The sequence below is a fragment of the Aplidium turbinatum genome, chromosome 8 (genome assembly GCF_918807975.1).
Source record: "Aplidium turbinatum chromosome 8, kaAplTurb1.1, whole genome shotgun sequence".
NCBI lineage: Eukaryota > Metazoa > Chordata > Ascidiacea > Aplousobranchia > Polyclinidae > Aplidium > Aplidium turbinatum.
In genome coordinates this window covers 4,767,267-4,795,223 of record NC_137479.1, presented here as the reverse complement: position 1 = coordinate 4,795,223, position 27,957 = coordinate 4,767,267, and the positions used below count along the sequence as shown (strand labels likewise).

Sequence of the window (27,957 nt, the reverse complement as noted above, 5' to 3'; positions counted from 1 at the left end):
TTAAGGCTTCCATGATCTTTGTCTGAAAATCAGACAAAGCCTCGAGAGATGATCTTAAAATGGTCGATCGAAACATTGTCAGTGCACGTTTCACAAGAGGCGATGTGCTCTTTAATTGCACTTTTGGTTGTTAAGTTTGGGTTTAAGTGCTCCCCGGCCCTTGTCAACAAATGTATGATTGACATACCAATGTATGTATGGTTTGCGTCACGCAAACAACTAAATTTATACACAACATTCGAAGAAAGAGCAAAGGGGGTAGGCAACTTCAGTTGAAAATATTGGTGCACATTTCATTTGTTTGAAGACATTCTACTGCGATGAAACAATACACATAAGATATGGAGCAATTTATTCTATAGCACTGAAACTGAGAAATAAAATCACCTACCTCAAATTTCTTTGTTTTGTTATTCATATCCAAGACGGAGTAGTCCATTTCTTGATCTCCTCTCTTCGATATCGTTATATTTCTTCCAAGACTTTCATACTCAATTCCCCACAAACGGCTGATAAATTCTTCTCCGTTGTCAAACCGGTTCGATCCGTTGCAAATTGTCCTGCCACAAAACGCATATGTTGACAATGGAAATACAAAAATTAAAATGTAGACTTACTGGACTGCTCCTAAGAATGCACTCTAAGTTATCGAGAATCACCAGTCAAGACACTAAAAACTAGTCAATTGTTTGATAATAACGTCGACTTTTAAATTCTGCTTAGCGATTCGATATGATTTCAAACAGCCTTGTTATTCTAAATCACCATCTCTTACCAGTTGCAGCTACTCAAGTCTTGTTAAATTACTTTACCCTTCACTGCTGTTTTCAAAACATAGATCGACATTTAATGTCAGTATTTAATGTTAATTTCCCTATTTATCCCATTTACAGTATGGCATAGTTGTCAAGTGGGCTTCTTGATTTTTAAACTCAACTCATCCAAACCCGTGTAACTGTATCTCAGAAACTAAGTTACTAAAAAACACCTCATTAAAATTATTTCAAACGCAAGAACTCTTCCCTAGATTTCCAAACATAGACAAACATTCACTGAAGCTGGGTCCTTCCAGAATCCAGACGCTACCGTAGGTTGCGTTGTATTCATTCATTATCTCCTTTTCGAAACTAAATAAAGACATCTACAATATCTTTCGCAAGAATCAAAATTTAGACCAAGTTCTCAAAGAAAATGAAGGTGTGTACCAGCAAGCATCTATAGGATTGACCCATGATACAAGAGAAAGATCCACAGAGGATACAAACTGATATGCCATAAATCAACAAGTGCAACCATGCAACACATCCATGCAACATATAATTGGAACATTTGGTCTAATTATTCATCTGACGCCGTCGATACCTGGTTCAGGCAAGGCAATTGAAGAAGAAAAAGATTGTCCTCTCAAGTACATGTAGCTCCACACAAAGTGAAAATTACACGACTTTTAGCTCTTTTTTACTTCATGTCTAAAGAGACATTGTTAACTGACACTGTTCATTTTAATTAGACATTGCTTATCATCCTTTTAAGAAATACAAAGGGTTAAAGTCATGTAATTTTCAGTTTGTATGGATCTACATGTACTTGAGAGGTTAATGACATTTTTTGATTCACTTTTAGACGTAACTATTTAACAGATCCACTCAATCAAACAATGAGCATGTGTTCATCAATTTTTTTTTACCCTAAGCATTTTGTCAAGTAAATTATCTTTTATTTTGAAATGCACTGTTTGATGTCGTATGATTCAAAATTTACCTCAGTAACCCGAAAATGAACAGTCTCATGGAATCGTAGTAATAACTAATAAATGGATTGACATAATCATTGTATTCCATTACAGTTCCATTGCTTGTGCTGTTAAGCTCCTGCTTCATCGAATCAGAAAATTGTTTGTATTCTGCGTTGGTTGGTGTGTGTAGGCTGACAACTGTCAAGGCTCGGAGGTACTCGTCAGTATGTGGATCTGTATGAGAGTAACAAATAATAAAACGGGATTTAGTGCAAACAGACTTCGCATCACACGAAACAAGACGCGTATCCTGTCATTGTACTTGATGGCGCTGCAAATGGCAGTGGCGCTGCTATGATAATGAGTGAGCACTGTGGCGTCAAAACAGGTTACAAAAGAAAACAAGTCATCAAAACAGAATCTGTTTATTGGTGACAAATGATAAAATGAACAGAGGTTTTATGTAAACAAACTTTATAGCATAGCGAGAAGTGTTTGCAATTAGGGTTTACCCGAACCCCAAACCCGTTTTTTTTGTGTATTTTTCACTATCCGAAACCCACGTTGTAAAATCAAGACTAGGGTTTTCCAGACAAAATATGAAAAAGATTTTTATCTAAAAAAGTTTCAAATCATTTAGTTAAGCTGTACGCTAATCATACTGTTAGGCTACGTTTACATGACGTTTCATTGCGCCCGAAATGAAAGATTTCCATTTCGGTTCGTTTGGCGGACGCGTAATCTGTTTACACGCGGCGACCGAAGTGAGATTCATGGCGGTCTGGATTTCACATCGGTAGTTTTAACAGAAATGAAACCGATATCAAGTGGTTTCGGCTATGTAAACATGCCGCAATGAGATCCTAGCAATGAAATTAGCCCTAGTAGTTTGATTATAGTCAGTTAACTGGTAGTGTAATAATCTGTAGTGTAACACGTAAAAAGAACTTGAATATTACATAAATAAAATAGTTTTGTTTTTGAAGTCATAATAATAGAATTTTTCCACTGGTTTAGAATGTTGGTTGCGCTTTGGAACCAGCCATCTGCATGATATAGCCTATATTTTCAACTAGGACTAGTCTAGAATGTTGTCTGTTTTTAGACTGAGCACAAAGACTTATTGTCAATGTCATCTGTAATCATTTAAGACATGCATTGGACTGGTGCACTAGTAAAGAGCAAATAATTAGTCAATAAATTAAGCTACCGTAGTCCATTCTTGAAGAACACAAGTAAATTATTGGCTCTGAACTTGTGATGTCAGTCTATTGACCCAAAAGAATTTTGAAAATACTTGTGATATTTCAGTAGTGGTGAATGTACCCTTTCCCTTTGGAATTGCACATTTTATTGTAGAATCTATGTTGTTGTTTTTTTGGTAGAAGGTAAAAACTTTTCAATCCTCGTATAAAAAAATAATTTTGTAATCTCTCAAGCAACTGCAAAATTACCACTTAGGTAAAGATTCAGTGATGATACAATATGCACAATGCTTGTCAAAGCACAATAATTTAGCTGCGAGTGTTTTTCCACAAAAGCCAAGCAGTTTAGATAGTCTGTGTCAAGTTCTTTTCAGTATCTATCAATCTCTAGTTTTCATAAAACATTTTCACAACATCCATAAATATTCATGTTCATATAAGTGTACAGGTACATGCAAAAGTTTATTGGCGGGTCAAGAACGCACTCCTTGCTTTCGGACAAGAAATCAAGAAACTTACCACATCAGTCTGTTTGTTTTATGAGATAAACAGAGTTTTGTCAACAATTTTCCTACTGCTTCTTGTTATAAGTTAGAAACAAAATGTATTCGCTATAGAAAACAACGTAAAATTACATTTTTTTGAGCATAGCTTATCGGATGCTCTCTGATAATTTCAAAGCAACTCAGATGTAATTAAAAGATTAATCAAAGCAACTCAAAACTCGAGTTTGCAAACAAAAGGCGGAATCATTACGGTTGAAAGCTTTACAACAAAACCAACTCATATCTGCGTCGCAGTTCCACGCACGGCGGCGCTCAGTAATCCTATTAATCCGTATAATTTGAAACAAAAGGGCTAGCTAAAATATCAGAGTATGTTATGAAAATCATGCCATATCTCCAAAACTATAGACAATAGCAACGTCATTTAAAGCGGAATAAATACTTGAATAATTTTTAGGAAAAGTCAAGAAATTTCAAAGCTGTGGATAGCGTAGTTCTTTAATGATATTGCTTTGAAAAGTACCAAGTCCCCACCGACCCTCCCCCCACAGGAAATAGGGTTAAAGCACTTCTGCCAAGACTACATTGAGGAGTGCAGGACAATGGCACAGTTGAGATCTGGTATCGGTCATAGTATTCTCCTTGGAGATGCCTAGTGTAAATTATGTGAAAAGTATCTCCTTGAACTCCAAATTCAGCAAGGAAAGGTCATTGTGCCATTTTTTCCTGTAGCCTACCACTTTCTCCGGTGCCATTTTTTCAGTACACCGTTTATCATAGCCAATGCATTTTATAAAATAGTTAAACAAAGCTTGAAGGTTGTAAACATTTGCTTAAAAAATTCACGGTTTGCATCTCACTTTGAGAAAAGCCGCGCTTAAAAGTGCGGTTTGTTTTTCTCATCATCCTAAACTGGATTCATAATGCATAGTGAATAAAATAACATTTACTAAGCTGCATACATTTCAGCCTTCATACTGTACCTGTGAAGTTAGAATCATCTGTGTTTGAAGTATCGTACTCTATCATATCGTCATCGTCAGTCCAAAAGTAACTGGTGTTGGAGTTGTATAAATCCATGTAAATGAAAACGTATTCCCCATTTGTCATGTTCAGTTTGTCTGCCACGAGCATAACCTTGCGCATTGCTCGACGTCCAATACACCAAATCGACACTAAAATATGGATAATAGTTTGAAATTGATTTTAAACGGTACTTTAAGCCATAAGACAACCCAGCAGTCATCAACGTTATTTTTACACTGTTTCAACCAGGGCTTTGGAGCAGGCGTAAATGTTAAATTGCTCCAGCTCCGGAGCTCACTTTTATCATAAATTAGCTGCAGCTCCTGAGCTCATTGATACCACTGCTCCGGCTCCAACAATATAAACTAAACAAAGGCAATGTCCACAACTTTCCTGCTGCATCACTGGCTGCAAGAACTACAGTACTTATAAAGCATAGCTTACACCATTTGAAGTAAATTTAAATACCTGAGTGAAAACTATCAAATGGGTCAGTCACTACTATCAGTTGTAGCTATGAACGATTGAACGTGTGACTACTCTGCTGTCAAAATCCCTAACAACTTGGTAAGTTACAAAAGGTGGCGCTAAAAAAGCAACAATTCTTAATTTTATGAAGGGTTGCTGTTGAATTATGTGAATTCAGCCAATAGTAGCAGCATCTTATGAATTGCATCGGAGCCGGAGCTATCAAACAACTGGCTCCAGCTCCTGTTCCACTTGAATTTCATGTAGAGCTCTGGCTCCAGCTCCGTTGAAAATGCACGACTCCGGCTCCAAAGCCCTGGTTTCAACCACGACGACCTATTTACACAGTTCAACAATAATTGATGGCAACCTTGCAGCCTGCCTACGCCTTTCAATTAGCTTCTACACTCCTAATTGTCACAATCAATGCACAAAGCCTCGCGACGGGTTACTTTGTGTCTTGACCCGAGCGTGCTGTTTTGATTGCGGAATTCTTTTGCGATGTGTTATTATCTGTTACTGTCTTGTAGTAACCTTTGATTGCGAAATCTTTGTTATTTAACGTACTTCCAGAGCATTCTGTAAAATGCAAACCTGGAATATTCTTGTGTTTTTCACAATTGCCAAATGTCGTTTGTCATGACGTCATAAGGATGTTTACCAGTGGATCTTTGATTGCGAAATCTTTATTACGTGACGTAGCCTATTTCTAAAACATTCTACCCTACAAGCAAATCTGGAAGCTTTTTTTGCTTGCTTCTCATGTTTTGCCAGATGCAGGGTTTATGACGTCACAAAGATGTTTACTTGCAATGCAGCTTGACAGAACAATGAGTTCTGTAACATTACGTAACTTTTTCGAAGTTACTAGACCAAACAACCTGCTATAAATAGTAGAGTAATTTGCATTTTTATTATGAGAGATCATTATTGTAGTAGTGGTAGTTGGCAATAAACACAAAGATTATTGTTGATCGAAAGTTGAAGTTATTGAATACGAGTAAAGCAAAGTTGATGCTAATATAATTTCTGATTGAATTTAGAATCGTATGAGAAGCTGTGAGTGGATTACGTTAAACTCGATTAATAGTTGTAAGCGTTGGAATCTATTGCTGTTCACTGTTACTATTACTTTGATTAGTTGCTGGAAGTGCTGAACCATTCGTTAAAGTCCTTCAAAAATTTTCATTATCATTTCACTAGTAGAACTATTCGACATTTAATTGACTGCCTTTCGGTAATATCCCATTAAACTACGTCATTGAACCTTTCCAAGTCCCTTTCCTGGTAAGAGATAAAAAGAAATCGTGACACTAATGCGAGAACGTTGCCTTTTAGTCTCAGATTTTGCACTAATGCAGGAAACGATATCCCTTCTTCATAACTCAAAAATTTACATGTTTTATTTAATTTTTGTCTTTCTATCTCGCCACAGGAGATAGCCTACCTGCAAGTCCTGCATAACCGAATGGTGAGTGCCATGGTTCGACGTTCGAAAAAGCACCGGTTCGACACCGCTTAAAACATGTGCCTGCGTGTTCGGCAAGACACTTAAAGGCATGCCTGTAAGCGAACACGAAGATTAGCTTCCTTGCCCTCCCATCCACTTAATCTAAATCTTCAACTGCCAGAAAAATGAAGGTTTGTTCAAATGCGCATGTACGACAATGCTGTAGTGTCGACTTCACTGGTTAGGTTTTGGTGAAGCTAAACAACTGGCATGTTGGTATTCGTTAACTGCATATTAGCCTACCTAAAGAGTTTTTTTGTAGGCTACATATAATCTATATTACGAGTTTTAGTTTTGCTAAAGAGAAGCAGGTAAGCTAATCTTCCTGAATCTTCAATAGATGTAGGTTGGCATATTAAATTATGGTTACCGCTCATGTCGATGATTGATAACGATCTGTACCAATTTGCGATGTTGACGCTAATCTGATAAATCTCAGGGGGGTGATTACTTACAAAGTACATCTTAGGTCAAAAAAGTTGGCCACCCCTGTTCTAAACTAAATATTCAACCAAAAAAATGTTAAAAAAACTTATAGCTTTACCTCGCGCCAACTTCCGTATTTGGTCTTTTAAGATTTCTTCGGCAGAATTTTCCATGAGGGCGTCTGTAGTACGAAGGATAGCCTCAAAAAATCCTCTACTTCTTAGCCAACCTACGGCATTGAAAGCGTCAGCTACTCCTATCACTAACGTACCACAGTCGGTATTTCGTTTAAATTCCAATGACGCTCCGTGTCCGTTATAGCTACAAAAAGTATGAAAAATTATTGAAATATATTAGAACTATTCAAAAATCTAGTCTGTTGCTGGAAACATGGGGGGACTATTTAATTTTGATTTAAGAGTAACAGCATATTTGCAAAGTAACTGAATCAGTCAGGAGCAGTTGGTCTCGTTCTACTGACTTGAGAAAAAACGAGTTATTTCTCTTAATTTTTGTAAACTTTCTCTTTTCCTTAACTCTCTTCGTTGTATTATATTACCCGTGCGGGCTTAGGGTATGCTACTTGTATTTTAAAAATCAACAAAGATGTAGAAATGCGGACGTATTGTCCTCAAAACGCAAACAAATGCAATTATTCCATGCAAAAAAAGATAGATAGGCCATGCATGTGTTTAGTCATTCTAGTGTCTCACTTTAATCTATTTGTGTTTATCTTCTCCTAATTAACATAAAGACTGCTCAAAACTTTTGTAGTAATCAAGAAAATAACTTGAACTGAGCCTCCATTAATTTCAATTCTTAAACGTTGATAAATATGGTCAAATATAAACAGTAGGTTTTAAAAAAGAGCTTAGTTGGGCTGAAAATACACAATTACGAAAACGAGGTAAAGTTTATTTTGCATGCGGGTATTAAAGGTAAAGGTGAGTCCCATACTTGAATCCAAGCATCGGGGGATGAGGTTCTCATTATACTAAGCCTTCGGCACTAAGGAGAGTAGGGTGGCCAGTTCCTTTCTCTCGGCCGCCTTTACTTCAGCAACTACGCCCACCCAATTTATTACACCCTGGGTAGAGGTGAGCGGTGTTTGTCAACAACCAGCATAAGCCGGGAGTCGAACCAGGATTGCATGATTGGAAAGCGAGCGCCTTATCCGCTGCGCCATCCCACCGCCATCCCATTGCCATCCCACCATGCGGGTATTAGCTTCTTTGAATAGAAACTTTTACATTTATCTATCCTTGCAATGGAAACGCAAGAATGGCAACTACATTTGATGTAATTCGCTCTGCTTGGCTTTATGCTGGTATTGAGCAATTTTTTGTTGTATTCATAGCATATAACTTATTTATTGTTTACAAAGTTTTGCAATTTATCTAAAAGCAGATCATCAATTAACATAGTGCTGAGTGGTTTATTTAGCCACAAAGTAACCTGTATTTATTTCATGACAAGTACAAAACAATTTTCAAAACACTAATGGTGTCATTGTAGCATCAATTAGGGGCAGGGCCATTGACAAGATTTCTCGGGCCCGGTACCAATTTATTTTCGGGCCCCTTTCATCGACAATGTTATGAATATAAAGGTGCTCTTAAAATAGTGATGGCACATGCCGTTCAAAGTAGAAAATTAATAGGAATAAATCAAACCCGATATGTCAAAAACATGTTTGTTTAACAGATCTTGCGCAATCTTAAAATTTCTCGAACCGCGAAACTTGCTATCTCTATTTATAGCAATTGTTTTTTGAACTTTTATATTACTGGCGCTAGATTATTACTTTCCGATTCCATTGATGTTTCACTAGTCATTCTAGGCTCACCAAAAGACAATTTACAGCAAAGTTAGTGCAGACAGTCAGAAAGTTTTTCAATTTGATTTGGGAAAGGTTGGGCCATGGCCACCTTGAGATGCGGCCTGATTTGTCACATTTTGCAGATTTTGATTACGCTACTGCTAGTGCTTGACTGACATTTTTTGAGATGTTTTTATTTTTTGCGGTTTCCTAATGACAAAAAACTTTTTTGTTGCCTTGTGGAACCAGTAGCAAATGAGAAAAAGTAAGTTGAAAAACGCAAAATCAGACTGTTATTGAAAATTAACAGTCTGACTAAAATCTACAAAATCAAATTTTTTTTGTTTTTCAAGATATGAGGATGTTAAAACCTATTGTGTCATCTGGGGAAAAGAATAAAGAAAGCGTAAAAATCTAATTTTTAGAAAAAATTTATTTAAACATTCGCCCAAAATTAGAAAAACCTGAAAGTTTATGCAAAATGTGACAAATCAGGCCGTATCTTTAGGTGGCCATGGTTGGGCCTAACTCAAACATTTGATGATTGCTGCAATCTGAAAAGCGGTTTTGGTTTAATTTTTAGTCTTACCTGTGCCTTTTCAGTTTTTAAGTTTAAACAAACATTAGCTTGTATATTTTGAAATTCGTGTTTCGGGTTAATATTATTCGTGGTTAAGGAAATATTCGTGGTTAGGGAAATCACTATACAGTACTAGACTACACTAAATTCTTATTTTACTGTTTGGTGGCTGAAGTGGCTATTTTAGCACCACAAAGCTGAAGTGAGCCCGGTACCCAGAAGGGGGCCCGGTATACTTCACCATCTGACGGCTTAAGGGGCTGTTTTAACCTCTGATGGCAATTCCTTTAGATCTGATTATAATAAGATCTTGATAATGTTTGAAGTCGCGGCAAATCTTTTAAATCCGGGCCCCTTAAATATTCCGGGCCCGGGTCCAAAAGTACCACCTAGACCCCCCTGTCAAAGCCCCTGATTAGGGGTGCAATGCTACTGAGGGTAGACTATACTGAAGTATCTGTACAGTGTACAACGCTCTCAAAACTTGTGATACTTCACTGCCGAGCACAAACTTTACTGCCGAGCACTCGCAGTAAACTTCGATGACGATTCATTGCGTAAGAAATTAACTATGAACTAATTAAAGATTTGAGTAAAAAAACAATTTCAACATCAAAAAAGATCCACGTAAAAGATGGAGGTTGACACTTTAAAACCTAAAACAAGCAAATATCAAACGATGCTGTACAGTTTAGCTTGGGTTGACCAAATTGATTCGTTTACTTTACACATTATAATTTTAGGCTGCATAGGAAGACGATTTCATCATTAAACTGCAAAATTTTAAAATCAACGCTTTTTTAAACTTGAACATTCAATTTTAGCCTTAGACTGAAAACGATGAGACCTTACTAAGTGAAAACTATGGCCGAGGTATTCCAGTCGTATCTTTTGAACAAAGAAATCATGAAACTCCCGAAGTCTGCTGCGGTGATTCCAGGTCTGACCATTGTGGAACAACATAGCAATCCTTTCTTCTTATCATAAGTTGCTGTCCTGCAGGAAGTACAAATACATGAGCTTGGCTGTATAAAAAATACTGTTGTGTGGTGGCATAGAGTAATCGATGAAGTAACGAGCAAATACTTTTTCTATACGTTTAATGACAGAGTTTTTTCAAAAATGCAATAATTATGTTGCATAATCATAGATGGCTATAATAAACGAAAACTTAGAGAAAATAGCAATTTAAAAAAAGCTAGGCCTATTCCTTCTACTTTTTTAACTATATGCTGCTTATTTGAGATAATAACCCAGATAGAAAAATCTGTCATTTTACATTGATTTTTTACTCAATTTTATTATTTATTAAAACGTTTTCAAAATAGTTGTTTCCAAAAGATTATATAGCCAATGTGTGAGTTTGGGAGATCGTGATAAATAATGTGTTTGCTTGACAACCCATGCACCTGCAACAACCGAATGTTGTGTCAATTGTTGCTTACAGCTGAATAAATTACACCTATTGTGCTGAATGACTACCACAGGTTACAGAACTTTGAATAAAATAATTATCCGGCACACGAGGATATTTTCTTATAGTAACCTAAAACAAGTAACCTCCTTTCTCAAAACGCTTGGTGACCTCTGGACTAGATTAAAAATGACCAGGGAGAGTTCTCAGTTAACAAAATAGTTTTGAAAGTTAAACCCAGCAATAAAATCAGTCTTTACTTTGATTTAACGCCATGTTGAACCATAGCAAACAAGAATTAATTTGCTGTCTAGAAATAGATAATTAATTGTTAAGGTAAATCTATCAAAATTATAAAACGTTTACAGAATAATGAAAAACTACTATTAGTTGCAAATACACAACTTAAAAAAAACAAAAACAAGAAAAAATTTGATAGCATATAAAGCTTAACCATAGGCATACGAAGCCGAGCAACGTGATCAAGTTTAGCATCTTCAAGTTTATTACATTTACATAAACATAAAACTACGCAACAAATTAAGTATCGAACGTTTTCGACATCACAAGATGTCCTCTTCAGGAATAACATACATACAAATTAACTACATCTGAAAAAAATACAATGGTTAACTAAATCTATAAACAGAAAAAGACAAAAAACTGCACAGTACTTCTGACTAGCTCAAACTCAACGATATAGGCTCCACGAGAATCAAAGGTAACTGCATCAAAAGGTGTTAAACAGGTCACATGATATGGTAAAAAGGCAAGGTGCGAAAAAACTAATTTTAAAATACAGAGAGCAAGAAAGACGAGCCGCAAGCATATTATTGTCTGTTTAAAAGTGGATTGTGACGTTTTATGTACAGGGCTTCCAAGATCTTAGTTTGATACTCAGACCTGCCTCTAGACATGATCTCAAACTGCTTGATAGAAACGTTATTTTGGCATTCTGTACATGAAAAAATGTGATCTTTAATTGCGCTTTTCTGTATAGAATTCAAATTCAGGTGTTCCCCAGCTCTAGTCGATAAATGTCTTGTTGACATACATACATCGGTTGACATACATACATTGACATACATACATATTGTAATTAATTTTATCGTGAAGTAAACTACCTGACACCGGGATAGATTAGAGGCCAGCTCCAATGATTTGCTAAAGGGGCCACGTGGCCGGAGGTGATGTCACATGTCAGGCCAATGATGGCGTCGATATCCAACGTACTATTTCCAGTGTCGTTGCAACGTTCCAACAAACTGACATCATGAATATCTGACGCTGCCAGGGGTGCCCAGTCCGGATCACATTGGGTGTCTTGGTAGACAACGCTGATAGCTGATTTCTGTATGTAAGCATGACATGAAGTTATAAAGTTTAAGTGTGAATCCTATCATGGAGCTGCCACTGGGTATGAGTAGAAAAACATTTTTCTCTAAATAACTTGAAAACTAACAACTTTATAGACCAGTGGTTCTCAAAGTGAGGTCTGCGGTCCTTTTGGGGTCCGCGAGACAATTTTCTGGGACCGCGAAGCACCTTCCAAAAAAATTAACGGGATCCGGAAGAAAAGAATTTTGTGGAAAGTAAAAATTTTCAGGCAACTTATTTTCCAAACCAAACTTAAATGATATATTTTAGTAAGCTGGCTTGGCATCCCTCAACACAGTTTGGCCTTTCGTTTCATTGTGATAACCTTTGTTTTGTTTCTATCGCTTTTGTCTTTTGTCTCTCTCTCGGACTACTACCTTAACGTGGTGAGAGAGTTTGCGTGCCTCAGTGACCTCTAGAGCTGTACTGGCGGGAGCTAACTGCTCCCAGAAGGGTCACCCATGCCAGGTTGGTCCAAAGGTAGAGGCCAGACAAAACGTAGTTCAAAGTACTCAAGTCCCCAACGGCGGAACAGGCGGATGAAGCCAGCCAAGCTCAACGACTGTGAAGGCGAATGAAGGCTGCAGCATGCCACCAGCTACAATCGTCTTGGCTTGCCTTGCCATTGGATAAAGCTGATGGCTTTGTCAAGTTTACGTGTGCTTGTTGAGTGTGCGCCAGCAAGTCCACGCTAATCAACTCACGCACAGGCGTCTTCGCAAAACACTCAAACCTAACGGCGATCGATAATGCATAACGGAAACAGGCAAGTGAAAGCTGGAAGTTTCTAGTGCGGACTCGACACGTTAGTGGTGGTAACTTGATTCAGTCACTCTATCTTTTGGAAGAAGTAGGAGAGATGTTCGGTAGCAGTTATCACGACTGAGCAGCCATCTTTAAGATCCACTCTGCTCACCCTGAATAGGGAAGGGGCTAGAAAAGGTCCCCGGAACATAGTCCACTTCAACTCAACCTGTCTGGAAAAACGCGTCCAGAGGGTTCACCTTACCTGCGGTCGAAAAACAAAATATGTAACGATGAAATTTGGAACCTGAAATGTTAGGACTCCAATGGATAACTCCAGCTCAAACAGGCCAGAGAGACGAACTGCTATCATTGCTCGTGAACTACACCGTTTCAACTTGATTTCAATTTCAACTTGACATCGTGGCTCTTAGCGAAACCAGGAGAGCTGGAGAGGGTCAACTAAGGGAAGAATGTGGCAATTTTACTTTTTTCTGGAAGGGCTATGATCTTGTACATCCAGGAATCCATGGCGTAGGTTTTGCGATTAAAAAATGCCTCCTCCCAAAACTGACAGAATAGCCAGTTGGAATAAACTCTCGTCTGATGACACTCCGAATCCAACTGGCCAACAATCAACATGCAACTGTTATCAGTGCTTATGCCCCTACACTTGATGCAGAGGATGCAGTCAAGGAAGCTTTCTATAACCAACTTGATCATGTTCTTTCCTACACTTCACGAGAAGACAAAGTTATTCTTCTTGGAGACTTTAATGCAAGAGTCGGAAAACAAGTGGATCTCTGGAAAGGCACAATTTGAAAAGAGGGAGAGGGGAAGGTCAACTCTAACGGAACCCTTCTTCTCACTAAGTGTGCAGAGCACAACCTGGTGATAACCAACACTTTATTTCGCCAAAGAAACCGCCTGAAACTTTCTTGGCAACATCCGCGGTCAAAACACTGGCATCTCATCGACTATGTAATTGTAAGATCTCGTGACCAACAAGATGTGCTCCTTACTAGAGCTGTCACTGGAGCCGATGAGTGCTGGACAGACCATCGTCTCATTGCATCGATAAGATAAAACTGCATACTAAATTAAAATACCACGATCAAACAAAAGTTCCACAAAAATACAATATTGAAGCTCTTCAGGACACGAAGTCACGTGAGACTTTTCAATAGTGCCTCCAAACTCGTCTTCAGGAAAATTCGATTTCTGACTCTGTTGAAGATTGCTGGAATCACCTTAAAACGGCTATTCACGACACATGCAAAGAAACTGTTGGTCATAACAAGAAGAACCACCAAGATTGGTTCGATGAGAACGATAAAGTTTTTAGGAAACTAATTGATAGAAAGCGAGAAGCCTTTATCACGCTCCAAAATGACTCTCAATCTGATATAAAACGTGACCTGTACAAACAATGTAAGGCTGAAGTCCAAAGAACTACTCGTATTCTCAAGGATCAGTGGTGGGAAAAGAAAGCCCACGAAATGCAACAGCTGGCAGATGCCAATAACACACATGGCTTTTTTAATGCAATGAGAGAAGTTTACGGACCATCCACGCATGCACAATCCCCTCTGAGAAGTAAGGATGGAGAGACAACACTTAAGAGCGAAGCCGAAATAAGATCTCGATGGAAGAAATATTTTGAGGAGCTTTTCAACCACACAGCTGTTATTGACAAATGCGTGATTGACATCATTCCCAACATGACACAAGAAGACTCTCTTTCTCAGAAATCATCTCTCGGAGAGGTCAAAACTGCCATCATGGCTATGAAAAACTACAAAACAGCGGGCCCTGATGGAATCCAAGCAGAGATTTACAAAGTAGGTGGCAGTTTAATCCAACATAACCTTCATCAACTGCTAATCAAAATCTGGACAAATGAAATTGCTCAATCTGATTTCAAAGATGCTAATATCATCATCACATACAAACGCAAAGGTAATCGACCAGAGTGTGGTAATTATGGTGGGATTTCTCTGTTAGCAACTGCTGGCAAGATCTTAGCACGTATTTTGCACAATCGCCTCAAACTGATATCCGAGAAGATTCTCCCAAAATCTCAGGCTGGCTTCAGGCCATCGCGTAGCACCACAGACATGATATTTCCCTCAGACGATTGCAAGAAAAGTGTCGTGAACAACATCAACCACTGTACATGGCGTTTGTTGACCTCTCTAAGGCCTTCGACCGCGTCCCAAGAGATCTACTGTGGGATGTACTTTCTAAATACGGATGTCCAGACAAATTTCTTCGTATTCTGCGTCTTCTTCATGATGGTATGTTTGCCAGAGTCCAGACCAGCAACAACAGTTCTGAACCTTTCCTGGTTAACTCTGGAGAGAAACAGGGCTGCGTAATAGCACCAACTCTTTTTGTAAATTTTATTGCATCTATCTTGGAAATAGTCCACCATGACCTTCCATCTGGCATTGAAATATCTTACCGCATGGATGGAAAGCTTTTTAACCTCGCCCGCCTTAAAAGTAAATCAAAGACTACAACACGGAGTATTATGGAATTTCAATATGCCGATGATAACTGTATAGTGTGTAGCAGCACTGAGTGAAAACCACCTACAGCAGATTCTGAATGCCTTCCTTCAAGCATGCAAGAGGCTTGGACTTAGCGTCAATATTACTCAAGTCAACAAGACTCAGGTCCTCTTTCAACCACTTCTTAAAGATGGTACCAGTGCTCTGCCAGAAATCCTTCTCGATGGTACACCTCTAAAGAATGTGAAACACTTTTGCTACCTCGTAAGTGAAATTTCTGATAGCGTTGACCTTCAGGATGACATACAACATAGGTTAAATTGTGCTAGTACCGCTTTTTGAAAACTTCGCTCACGAATATTTGACAATCATAACATACGAAAAAGTACAAAGCTCGCCGTCTACAATGCAGTAGTTATCACAACACTACTATATGCTTCCGAAACCTGGACCACCTACCGAAACCACATTACAACTCTTGAAAGATTTCAACAACGCTGCCTGCGCAAAATTCTGAATATCAGCTGGGAAGCGAATAGAACAAATTGAGCGTGCTAGAAGAAGCTGAAACAACAAGCATTGAGTGCCGTATTATTCAAAACCAAGTCAGATGGTGCGGGCATGTAGTGCGAATGCCAGATCAGCGTCTCCCTAAGCAAATGTTTTACTTGGAATTGGCTAAAGGTAAGCGTTCAGTAGGTGGACAAAAGAAGCGGTATAAAGACTCACTGAAAAGTAAAGAAAGACAATCACACCCAAAACCAACTCTCCAAAAGGATCTTAAATGTACCAAATGTAACCGAACTTTTAAAGCGAGGATTGGACTCTTTAGCCATTTAAGAACTCACCGTTAGCTTTTATTTTTTATTGCGAAGGCCATCATCCTCGAAGACGAGGGATAGCCATCATCATCGCTTTTGTGACATCAAGGAGTGCATAGTGGTGACGTACTCCTACAACACTCATGTTTACCAAATCAAGAACAAAATTACGAAATATACTTGACTAAAAAGGAGTTAGGCGAAGTTGATTAAGGCTAGTTGTTTACGTTTACTGATTTAAGTTTTGAATTGAATGCCTTTGCGAACTTTTAGCTTTTTTAGCATTAGTCAAATTAGCCAAAAACTAATAACTTTACTAATTGAATTTTTAATCTAAATTTGAGTACAAAAAGTGAAAATGGCTCAGCCTCGAAAAAAATTAAGATTCAATGATGCCTGCGTCTCACACCATTGAACAATCTCCCCATTTTCGCTGGCATCCAACCTGCTGAGCTTCGTCGCGAAGAAACCACTCTGTCTCTCGGCCGACAGGCACTGGAGCCTAACATCTTCTCCACCACAAGATGTCTGTTCCCCCAAACGAGCACCCTTGTCGGATGAAATCAAGACACCCATTCGTGGCAGCCGCTCAACTACTGATCAACGAAGCTGATGAACAAGACTACTCTGCGGCTACTTGGGGCAGACCATAAATGGAATTCTGAATGGAAGTCAAGTACCACCAGACTTCATTCGTTCATCTCCGACGCCGACACATGCCCCATCGGCCTGACACCACAAAAACAGGCATGGGTGCACCTCAACCGTCTTCGTACAGGCGTCGGGCTTTTCCGCTCAACCACGCACCAATGGGGAATGGCCTCTTCCTCCTCTTGGGAATGTGGTGCCGAGGAACAGACCGCAGACCACATCATCAATTAATAACTGTACCATCTTCAAGCCCCTAACGGAGTGCAAGGTCTGCGCGTCATGGATGTTGAAACCAATGACTGGCTGCTCTCTAGTAGCCTTTCAGTGTAGTCCGGGAACATCGTAAATCTGGAGTGGTAAAAGGATGGACCCTCGGCCCCAGAAGCTCACACGACGAAGACGAAGCCCACGGTTAATAGGTCCACCGACTTATTAAGCCCAATTTGGTCAATTCCGGAATTACTGAAGGTATAGGAGTGGTCCCCGCTTAATAAGCCCGAAATCGTCCAGTCCCGATGTGGGCTTAATAAGCGGGGACGATCCTATTGAAATTGATATTAAATTGCAAAATATTTTTGCTTCTGAAACGTTTGGGCCGCGAAGATTTCGAACGATTGTTTTTTGGGTCGCGCCAAAAAGTATTTGCGGACCCCTCCTATAGACAATTACTCTGTAGACAACACAGAATACAGCAACGTAAAACGGCATTTAGGCTAAATCATAATGATCTAGCGTTTATCTTATATCTCTGTTTCTGTGCAAGGAATCGTTTGGTTATGTATTGCAGCAAAGAACAGTGATTGTGGCAAAGTCTAGTTAGATTAACAAATTTATAGTTCTCGCTTTTGAGTGCATAGTTTTGATTAATACACTCAACGACAAACTACCTCATATACGGGAAGTGAAAGCGCTCGACTATTTTGTAAATAGTAACTTAGGCTAAGTGAATCTCAAAGTTATTTGAGAAAAGCTACAGGAACGGTCAAGAAGTTGCAATTTGTGTCTTTAGATAGAAATTGGCTGATCTTTATATGCTTTTAATTAAAATGGTGCTCAACTCAGTTTCTTGCCCCCTTCCCTCCTCGTGACGCTTCTGCCGAGAGGTCTGTTTATTTTTACTGTGTTTCATTCACAGCACGATTTAAAGTTGTGTAATGAAGCAAGTATTCTATACCATGATCAAAATAAAACAGTTCATCACCTTGTGCACATGCAGTTCTACAAATATACCTACGGTGGGAAAGATGCCATGACCCAGCGCTGTGAAAGATAAGCATTGTTTTCCGCTTCGACAATGTTTACAAAGTTACCAATGGAAGAATCAAACCTGCAAAGCATCTGCTGATTGGGATAACTCTGAAATCAATGAAGGGCTCCAAAAATGTCGTTAAACTTCTTAACCATTTTGGACACATGTCCAGGCTACACTTTGTGTCAGAGGTATGAAACAGAAATCTCGCTACAGGCTTTGGAGATGAAAAGAGCTACTCTAGAAGGAACAATTGCAGAAAAGGTTTAGCAATTGCGACTGCTTGGGACAACTATGATGAGAATAAAGATACTCTTTCAGGCAGTGGCACCCTCCATGATACACAAGCAATATGCTTCCAAAATATGACAACGGAGTTAGGCGGATCAAATGAACAAACCCTATCACAAAGTCATAGTACCAATGCTAATTTGTCTTGGATTAAAAAAAGGAGTCTCATAATCCCTAACACTGAGCTAGAGAACCTGCAACATAAAAGCCAAAAAAGATAGTTTGTGTCAATTTAAAAACTTTCTATATGCCTTCTCCTAAAAATCTACAAAATGTGACAAAAAGGGATGTAATTTGGTCAATCACCTTTGCTGGCTACACGCCTATGCAGTGTTGGGCGCGATAACTCATTTTTCACTTAAGCGATAACGATAATCGATAAGCAAAATATGCCTAAGCGATAACGATAAATCAAAAAAAAGTTAAGCGATAACAATAAACGATAAAATTATCGCCGATAATGTCCGATAACGATATATATATATATATATATTTTTTTTTTATTAGCGCTGCCCCATCCCATGCAGCACGAACTGTTTTCATCAACATGACGAAAAATCGAACATAATATACTGTAAAGGGACAAAACTTTTTATAAGTTATGCATGAATAGAATCGCGGCAGTGGGTATCGAACCTTCAACCTCTTGATCCCGAATCAAACCACTGAGGTAACCGCCGTGCTTATAATTACACCTTCAGATACCAGTTGGATGCTTTCATCAATTGAGTTACACTGCCGCTTACGTGCAGTAGAAAAAATAATTAAATCAAATGAAAATATCATAAAAAATTCCAAACTTTGTATTTTGCTTTCTGCGTTAGGGCTGTTTACAGCAAAGTCAGCAATAATTGAAAAAATTCCAAAAAACGCAAAATGCTTGAAAAATTATTTAATTTATCTCATTGCATTGTAATTTGCAACTCTAAAAATTATTGTGTTTGTCAGGGCAGTCGCTGCAGGGGGGCGTGCCCCCTCTCCTGACAACGACCTGTACACACACACTTCCGGCACTGAAGAAGAACTGGTTTCAATTTTAGTTTCATTAACTAGGTGGCTAGTAAAAATATTGCTTTTCATGGTCTTTCCGCTTGTGTGTTTGTCACGGTTTCTTTCTATCTCTTACCAGAAAAGAGACTTGAAAAGGTTCAATGACGTAGTTTAATGGGTTATAACCGAAAAGCAGTCAATTAAATTCACGGATAGTTCTACTAGTGAAATGATATATGAACACGCTTGAAGGACTCAAACGAATGGTTCACCACTTCCAGCAATTAATCAAAGTAACACTAACAGTAAACAGCAATAGATTCCAATACTTGCAACTATTGATCGAGTTTAACGTAATCCACTCACAGCTTCTCATACAATTCTAATTTCAATCAGAAATTATATTAATGCAAAGAAATTTATTCTCACACGAGACAGTTCAATCATATATTGCTAAAAATCGATTTCGATCAGCTAGAAGCTAGATCATCTTCAGTTAAGTTAAGCTTATTCAAATAGAATTAGCTTAGCTTAACTGAAGATGATCTAGCTTCTAGCTGATCGAAATCGATTTTTAGCAATATATGATTGAACTGACTCGTGTGAGAATAAATTTCTTTGCATTACAAGACATGTAACCGAGTCGTTCATATCAAGCATTGTTGTGGGTTTGACACCTGTCAGAAGATACTTCATTTTCTTGAGAAATTATATTAGCATCAACTTTGCTTTACTCGTATTTAATACTTCAACTCTCGATCAACAATAATCTTTGCGTCTATTAACAACTGCTACTACTATAACAATGATCTCTCATCACCAACTCATCATAATAATCACTCATCATAATAATCAACTCCCATAATAATCATTACGCAAATTACACCACTATTTATAGAAGGTTTTTCGGTATAGTAAATTCGAGAAGGTTACATAATGTTACGTCATAGGATTAATGGTTCTGTCAAGTTGCATTAAATCGTAAACAAGCCGAAGTTTCTAGATTGTCACGTAGCCTAGGGAAAACGATTCTAGAAAATACATTGCATAATAATGATTTCGCAATCAGAGATCCATTGGTAATAGTCCAGTCAAAATACAAAAAAAAAAAACCTTTACCCTGAACAAATTCCAAGAAAGCGTTTTATTGTTTTTTTTGGTAGTACAACATGTAGGGAAAAACATACTAAAAGTTTAATAAAATAGAGTTACCACAAAGGGTCCAAATGTGACGTCAAAGAATATGGCCGCCAAGCTATAAAATGTTAACAGTTCTGTTGCCGTAAACGAATTAGCTCGTGCAATTGTGATGTAATTTAACGTCACATGACGTCACAATGCCCCAAAAATCAACAAAGAATTACCAACAGATGGTAGGAATTGCAAGGGAGCTTATCGAGGCCGATCGTACAGGATCCTGGCTGATGCACCTTCATGCTGTAGCCGAATGTTTGCCCATTTTTGCAGCTGCTGGGCATGGGAACTATGTGAAGTCCGCCTACCTTTACCTCCAGTCAATGACCAATCTGGAAGATGATATGCCATCAGTGTTCCATAGATTTATGAATGGCTTGCATGTTGTAAGGCGTACTGATCAGTACTGGGCAGGCTTGGGTTGTGACCTAGTCATCGAGCAAGCTCTGATGCGTTCCCTAACAACTGCAGGAGGACTCACCAGAGGAAGTGGAATGTCCGAATATCAGAGGGCCTTGTGGACTCTGTCTGTGCCAGTGTGCTCTTCCTACAGTGATACAATGCAGGGTTTCACTCGCCAGAGCTTTGTCACTAGTGAACAACACAAGGAGGCAAGAACGTCTAGGACGAGAAGAGATCGTGAAGACCTGGAGAAAATTGCAGATAAACTCGAGACCTTTTCACCTTTTTCTGATGAAGTGTCTCTTCGCAACATTATCACCGGGGTCAATGCAAATAAGGATGTGAATGTCCATAACCTGTTTACCATTGGCAGAGAAATAGTGGCAACAATGGAGAGTCAATCACTGTTTTCAGTTAAGTACAAGCGGTCAATGAAAGCCAAGACCCTGGCATCTAGTGTGCCAATTGACGTTGCTATGGACAAAACAATAGACCCCGCTCTTTTGTTTCAAAGGTTTCTTGTGGTGTCTCAAACTGCTCATCTTTCCCTTGATGAGGTGATGGCCTATGAACTTTCACCACACCCACCATCCCTCTTTGGGGCAAAACATCTTTTACGCAAACCAAACAAAGCACAACTGATGGCTGCTATAAAAGAACAGAGTTCAGATGACGCAGTACTCAAGGATGTACCAGAAGTGGAACATCATGTTCTTGACGGAGGTTCTCTTCTCCATCGACTGAAGTGGCCAGAAGGAAAGACATATTGTTCAATCGCTGACGACTATGCATCTTTCACAGTAAAGCAATATGGTAAGGCTACGATAGTATTTGATGGTTACATTGGAGGACCAAATACTAAGGACATTACCCATCAGAGACGGCGCAAAAATCGAACAAGTAACAAAGTGAATATTGCTGAAGGAACGAAATTTGTCGGGAAAAAGGAGGATTTCCTTTCGAATGTGGAGAACAAACAGTCTCTTATCAATCTCATTTCACAACGCATGAAGAACAGAGGTTGTCACGTAATACAATCAGAGGGGGATGCAGATGTGGAGATTGTTAAGGCAGCAGTGTCAACGTCATCCAACAAAAGTACTAGTCTCATTGGCGAAGATACAGATCTATTAGTGTTGTTACTTGATCACGTGTCAACCAGCGATGGCAACAAGCTTTATTTCTACTCGGATAAAGGGATTCCTACAACAGTATACGACATTAAGGTTATGAAGAAGTTGCTTGGAAACGATGTCTGCAGCAGTCTTCTGTTCCTGCATGCGTTCACGGGATGCGATACCACTTCCGCGGTTTTTGGAATCGGAAAAAAACTCGCTCTACACAAGGTTTTGAAGGGAGACTCTGTCTTAAATAGCTGTGCTACGATGTTTTCCACACCTAAGAAAAACATAGCTGAGATTGAAGACGCTGGGTGTAAAGCGATGGTGGCATTGTTCGGGGGCAAACCTGGAGACAATCTGTCTGCAATGAGGTATTCTAGTCTCTGCCAAAACGTTGGTTCAGCCAAAAGCTTTGTTACACCTGAACGACTGCCACCAACCACCTCTGCAACGAAGTATCATGCCCTTCGGAGTTACCTCCAAGTAATGCTTTGGATGGACAATGGTGAGGCCATGGACACTACTGAATGGGGATGGGAATTGCAGAACAACAGTCTAGTTCCAGTGATGATGGATACTTCACCTGCGCCAGAAACACTTCTGAAAATAATTCACTGCAATTGTTCTCGTGGTTGTAGTACAGTTCGGTGCACTTACAAAAGACACGGACTTATCTGTTCACGGGTATGCGGACCATGTCAAGAAGGGCATTGTGACAATATGAGTGAGGAAGCAGTGTCTGATGATGAAAATAGTGACCATTAAAATGCACTGTGTATTGTATAATTTTTAGAAATGTACATGTATGTCATGACGTCATTGATGACGCCATGACCTCGCCTGTCCATGTAGTTAGTATAAAACTTTGTATAAAAATTGTTAAATCAAAATATATAGTATAAAAAATGCAAACTCTTCTGTAACCTACAGCTACAGCTTTGAAATAAGGAAATATTGGTTATTTTTAGTGCGATGGCTGTCATCGTCTTATGACGTCATATTTAGAACCTTTGTGGTAATCAATTTTTGGTAAACTTTTAGTATGTTGTTCCCCACATATAATAGTAATAAAAAAAATCCTAAAACGCTTTCTTGGAATTTGTTCAGGGTCAAACCGTATTTTGACTGGACTATAAACATCCTTGTGACATCATGACAAACGATATTGGCAATTGTGAAAACAACAGAATGTTCGAGGTTCGCATCTTACTGAATGATGTAGAATTACGTTACATAACAAAGATTATTAATCAAAGGTTACTTCAGGTCATAACCGATAATAACACATCGCACCAGAATTTTACAATCAAAACAACACGCTCGTTGAAGACACAAAGCAGTCAATCGCGAGGCCTTGCACATTGATTGTGACAGTGTTGATCCGAAATAATATTTATCGGCGATAATCCAATATTGCCTTTGGCGATAAACGATAACTGAAAAAATAAGTGAGCGATAACTATAGGCGATAAAAATTTATCGCCAATAATTATCGCCGATAATGCCCATCACTGCGTCTATATGTAGTCCTGATGGAATGCTCAACTTACACGCCCGTTAGGTCATGGTTAATCCATGGACTTCTATATAGTAGTATATAGTCTATATTATACTACTATATAGAAGTCCATGGTTAAGCTCTGACTCAAGGTCAAGCGGCGCTGGTTCGACTCTCGGGGTGTGTGCTTGAGCAAAGTATTTCAGGACTTCTCACATGCAGCGGTACCTAGTGGATGACATAACTTACAGACAGAGGTGGGCAGTAACTAGTTACAAAAGTAACTAGTTACTTTTTGAGTAACTGTAACGGTAACTTCGTTACTATTTTCCAAATGTAACGAAACGCGGTAACTAGTTCCTATTTTAGCACTTTTTCAACAGTTACAGTTACAAGTTACTTTTGTATTGAAATTTCTGTTTCTAATTGCCGTCCATTTTTCTGCACATGTTTGTGTCATGCTTTATGCGTGTTTGCTGATCGTTGCGCAATAATGCATTCTTCTTGCGGCTGTATCGGAGCAGCACTGCCCATGCGCGGCGCTCTTGTTTTGTGATCTTCTGGAGCAGGATTGACATATTGGCGAATTCATCGCCAAAATCCAGAAATCTAGCGATTTTTTAAGACGTTTGGCTTCATATTTATGGTTTGGCGATTTGGCTCTTTTTTGGCGCTTTTTGAGAACTGATTTGGCTAAATTAATTGCTTTTGGTGATTGATCAATATGTGACTTTCTATGCAATGTTTAGCAAAAGTGTTTGGCAACACGTGATAGCTCAGTTCATGCTTGTCCTGTAGCTGCCAGAGGTGTACAGGAGCCGTATAGTTTTGGAGTATTTAGGACCCGGAGTCTCGGTGTTACGTTCACTGTTAACAACCTTATAACATCATTGTTTTCTCGATTCAAAATCAGAAGTCGATGTCTAAGTAACTTCGGGTCATAGCAGGGAAAACAAATTATTTCCTTTGTTTCGAGCATTTAAAGAGAATATAGTTTCGGGATAGAGTTTGCTTTTTGTACCAAAGACAGGCAAAACACAACAATACTACAGGGTTGAGCATTACTACAATATATTTTAAATATTTACAAATAGTTAACAGTCAAACGTTTTCGGCTTAACTTAAGCCCTCATCAGGAATCTGAAAATATGTGTAAATTGCAATAAATTTAAACTTTTTGAAAGTAACTAACTAACGGACTATGAGCATCAAGAAACACGCAACGATTATAAGCAATAGTGTGGAAAACAGACAGACGGAAAACAAATTACATAAGGAAAAGGCAACTGCGTAACTAGAAAAGAATTTGCACCAGTGGGTGCGTGATACATCTAATAAATGTTGAGGAAAATGGATGCGCCTCCCGCAAATAATTGTTTGTTTAAATTTGGATTGCAGCGTTTATGTTGAGATTTATGAGTAACTGAAAGTAACTAGTAACTGTAACTAGTAACTGTAACTAGTTACATTTTTGAAATCGGTAACTGTAACGGTAACTCAGTTACTATTTTAGCCAAGTAACTGTAACTGTATCTCAGTTACTTTTGAAAGTAACTTTGCCCACCTCTGCTTACAGACAACACTTCAACAACCGGAAACTTCACTCTGCCAATCTCGGTAATCGAGTAACAACCTGCAGCAATGCCTCCTTGTTGGGCAGCTTTTATCCAGCACATTAGGCGAGCATACGTTATTACAAGGATGTGGAAACTTGCAAATAAAATCAAGCCAGTAGCAGAGTCACCCTTAGACCATGGATGGAAAAAGAATAATAGCAACCAGACAGTGCCAAATTTGTTTGAAGGTTCTGGCCTGCCAAACTCTCTGAAAGTAGACCAATATGACAATGACTACGAGAATACGAATCTATCTCAAGATTCGGATGAGAGTAACAGTTAGAACGATAATTTTAGCTTCATCTAATTGTATCTTGTATATATGATTTTTATTTTTTTGTTACAGTTTCTTACGTGAAAAACACAAAACTATTAGATTTACTCAAAAACCACGACAGACATAGCCTTTTGCCTTGGCAAAAGTTGACCAATTGCACTGTTTGAACTAAGAAACTGTCTAAATCTATGACAAATTCGTAAAAAAAAAAAATTAGAAAATAAATAAAGCAGAAGTAGCCCAAAAACATTAAAAAAGCTAATATCTCAAAACTAAACAGTTTTCGACGCGTAAGCACACGGGATTTGAATTCTACGCCCAAAAGTAGATACAAAAAAGTCTTCTTTACTTTTCCTAAAAAAATGTCATTAAACGCGTTTAACTCCTGGACTATTCTATAGGTAGCCTACTCACTCGAGTTTTGGTGTATCTCATTTCAAAAGAGCATGATAAGATATTTCATGATATCTTTATGTGAATCAGGAAAGCTAATCAACGAAATCCTTCATGCGTTTTAGGGTTCACTATCAAGATAATAATTATGCAAAGTCTTACGTCAAACAAAGCTGAGATGTTCCAGTTGTGGACCTGAGATGCATCATTCCAAAAATCATTCAAGGCTCTCTCAATTGCTGGCTTTACTCGTTGGTGAGCGAACTTGTATCTACTTTCAAACGGGACCAGAATCCATACATTGAACTTGTACGTGATAGGATTGACTTGAACAGACTGACAGTTTTCAAACAGGTGAGAATTTTTGCTCAAAGTCGACGCAGATGCCGTCCAACACACACAAACAAACGTTAAGCTTAAACCTAATTGCATTTCATCACTGTATTTGCACAGGTTTCAAAACTTATATCAGGCTAAGAATGATCATAAAACCAAGCGATAAAACGTTTTTATATGCCGTTTATATATGCAAATCGTACAAACTAAAGTTCTCACAACCTGACATTATTATTTTTGCCGGAACGAGGCATATATAAATATATATATTTTTTTTTACAATAATAGTAATGCTTGTTTTTACATAGCGCTGAATCCATAGCAGAATGCGTTGCTACTCAGCGCTACAGTATCGCTAAAGCAGACAGTATAAACACATTGAATACAGCAGTATAGAGGGGAGAGGCGCAACTGAACACCTACATTTTGACCCTAGTCTATTCCATTGCTACGTGCCATGTAGGAATGAGACTCAGTACCAATTTTAAAACGTCTTTAGTATGACCGATATCGAACACATGTCTACCGATTCAGAGGCGGTTATTTATTTTATTTTAATTCGTATCGGCGGCGTGCAGATTGACACTGAGCCAAGAGTGTGGATGAAAGTTCCGTTTCTTTATTGTAGCCTCATAAAATGGCTTAAAGTGTCAATTTCCAGTCCAAAAATCGGTAGGCAAAACTTATGTGAATTAGCCTAAAATTTAGGGTGCGGCTTTCAAGTTATACTGTCACTTTGACTGCCAAGCCATTTTTGTAAAAATTTCACTGGAGGCCACGTGAAAAACTGCAATTTTTTGTGGCTTTCATATATGAAAGCCGTGGCCTCACACGTAAATTTCAGGCTTTTTTTTACACCAGAGGCCATGGCATTCATATTTGAAAGCCGTCATTTTCTTTGCGTTTTTATTCATACTACCCGTTATTAAGGTATTTTCTATACTGAGATTGTATCTGTAGCCACAAACACCTGTTTGACTACGTCTACATATAGTATTGAAGGTAATACAAAGATACGTTTGAAATATTTTGACGTATTTGCTGCAATTTACAACCAAAAAATAATAAAATATTTCCCCTTTTCTGCAACGTTACCATAATGAGGTTACCACAACCACAGAAATGCAAGTTATATGATCAATATCACGTGATCAGCGGAGCCTCGTGCTGAACAGTTCTTGAATAGTTGCCTGTAGCAGTATTGTATCAGCTTTAATCAAAGGAATAGAATTGAAGATTTTGCTAATAGAGTTGTTTTGCTTGATTTCAGGTTATTTGTATTAAAATATAATGGCTAAGCGAAGGTTAACTAATGAAGATATAAATACTTTGATGTTTCAAAGCGATTCAGATTTTGATTCTGACGATTCTGTAGCTGATCGTGACTGGTTGCCTAGAGGTTCAGCAGACGAAGAGACGTCAGAAGATGAGGATGTCAATATTTCTGACGCTCTTCAAGCGCTTGCAGTTGAAGAAGATGATGAAACTGAACCAGAGGATCGAACTGACGAAGTAGTAGATGATAGTCGTTGGCATGAGTACGAAGGCAAGCACAAAACGTTTCAATTTGCTGGCCTGACAGGCGTACAGAGAGCAGTAGCGTCAAATTGTAATCCATTGGATATCTTTTTTTTATTGGTTAACGATGAAGTTATTAATCACATCGTAAGTGAAACAAATAGATTTGCAGCACAAACTATAATCTCCAAACCACCAACAAGACATGGAAGATTGAAACAGTGGTCGGATACTGATGCTGAAGAAATTAAAAAATTTTTAGGATTGCTGCTGTGGA

The 27,957-nt window shown here is 38.5% G+C and overlaps 1 protein-coding gene across 2 annotated transcripts in view; it reads right to left on the bottom strand.

Moving 5' to 3' along the window:
- The window catches only part of LOC145775936 (atrial natriuretic peptide receptor 3-like), a 32,012-nt gene extending 5,718 nt beyond the window's left edge, over nt 1–26,294 (bottom strand). For both annotated transcript variants that reach the window (XM_082587346.1, XM_082587347.1), the window contains exons 1-7: nt 25,989–26,294; nt 11,814–12,040; nt 10,128–10,271; nt 6,995–7,197; nt 4,430–4,621; nt 1,762–1,969; nt 392–560 (exon numbers count right to left, since the gene is read on the bottom strand). In XM_082587346.1, the coding sequence (XP_082443472.1) occupies nt 392–560; nt 1,762–1,969; nt 4,430–4,621; nt 6,995–7,197; nt 10,128–10,271; nt 11,814–12,040; nt 25,989–26,258 (1,413 nt within the window). In that variant the 5' untranslated portion in view covers nt 26,259–26,294. The remainder of the gene's footprint in view (nt 1–391; nt 561–1,761; nt 1,970–4,429; nt 4,622–6,994; nt 7,198–10,127; nt 10,272–11,813; nt 12,041–25,988) is intronic.
- Between the last annotated feature and the right edge of the window lie 1,663 nt (nt 26,295–27,957).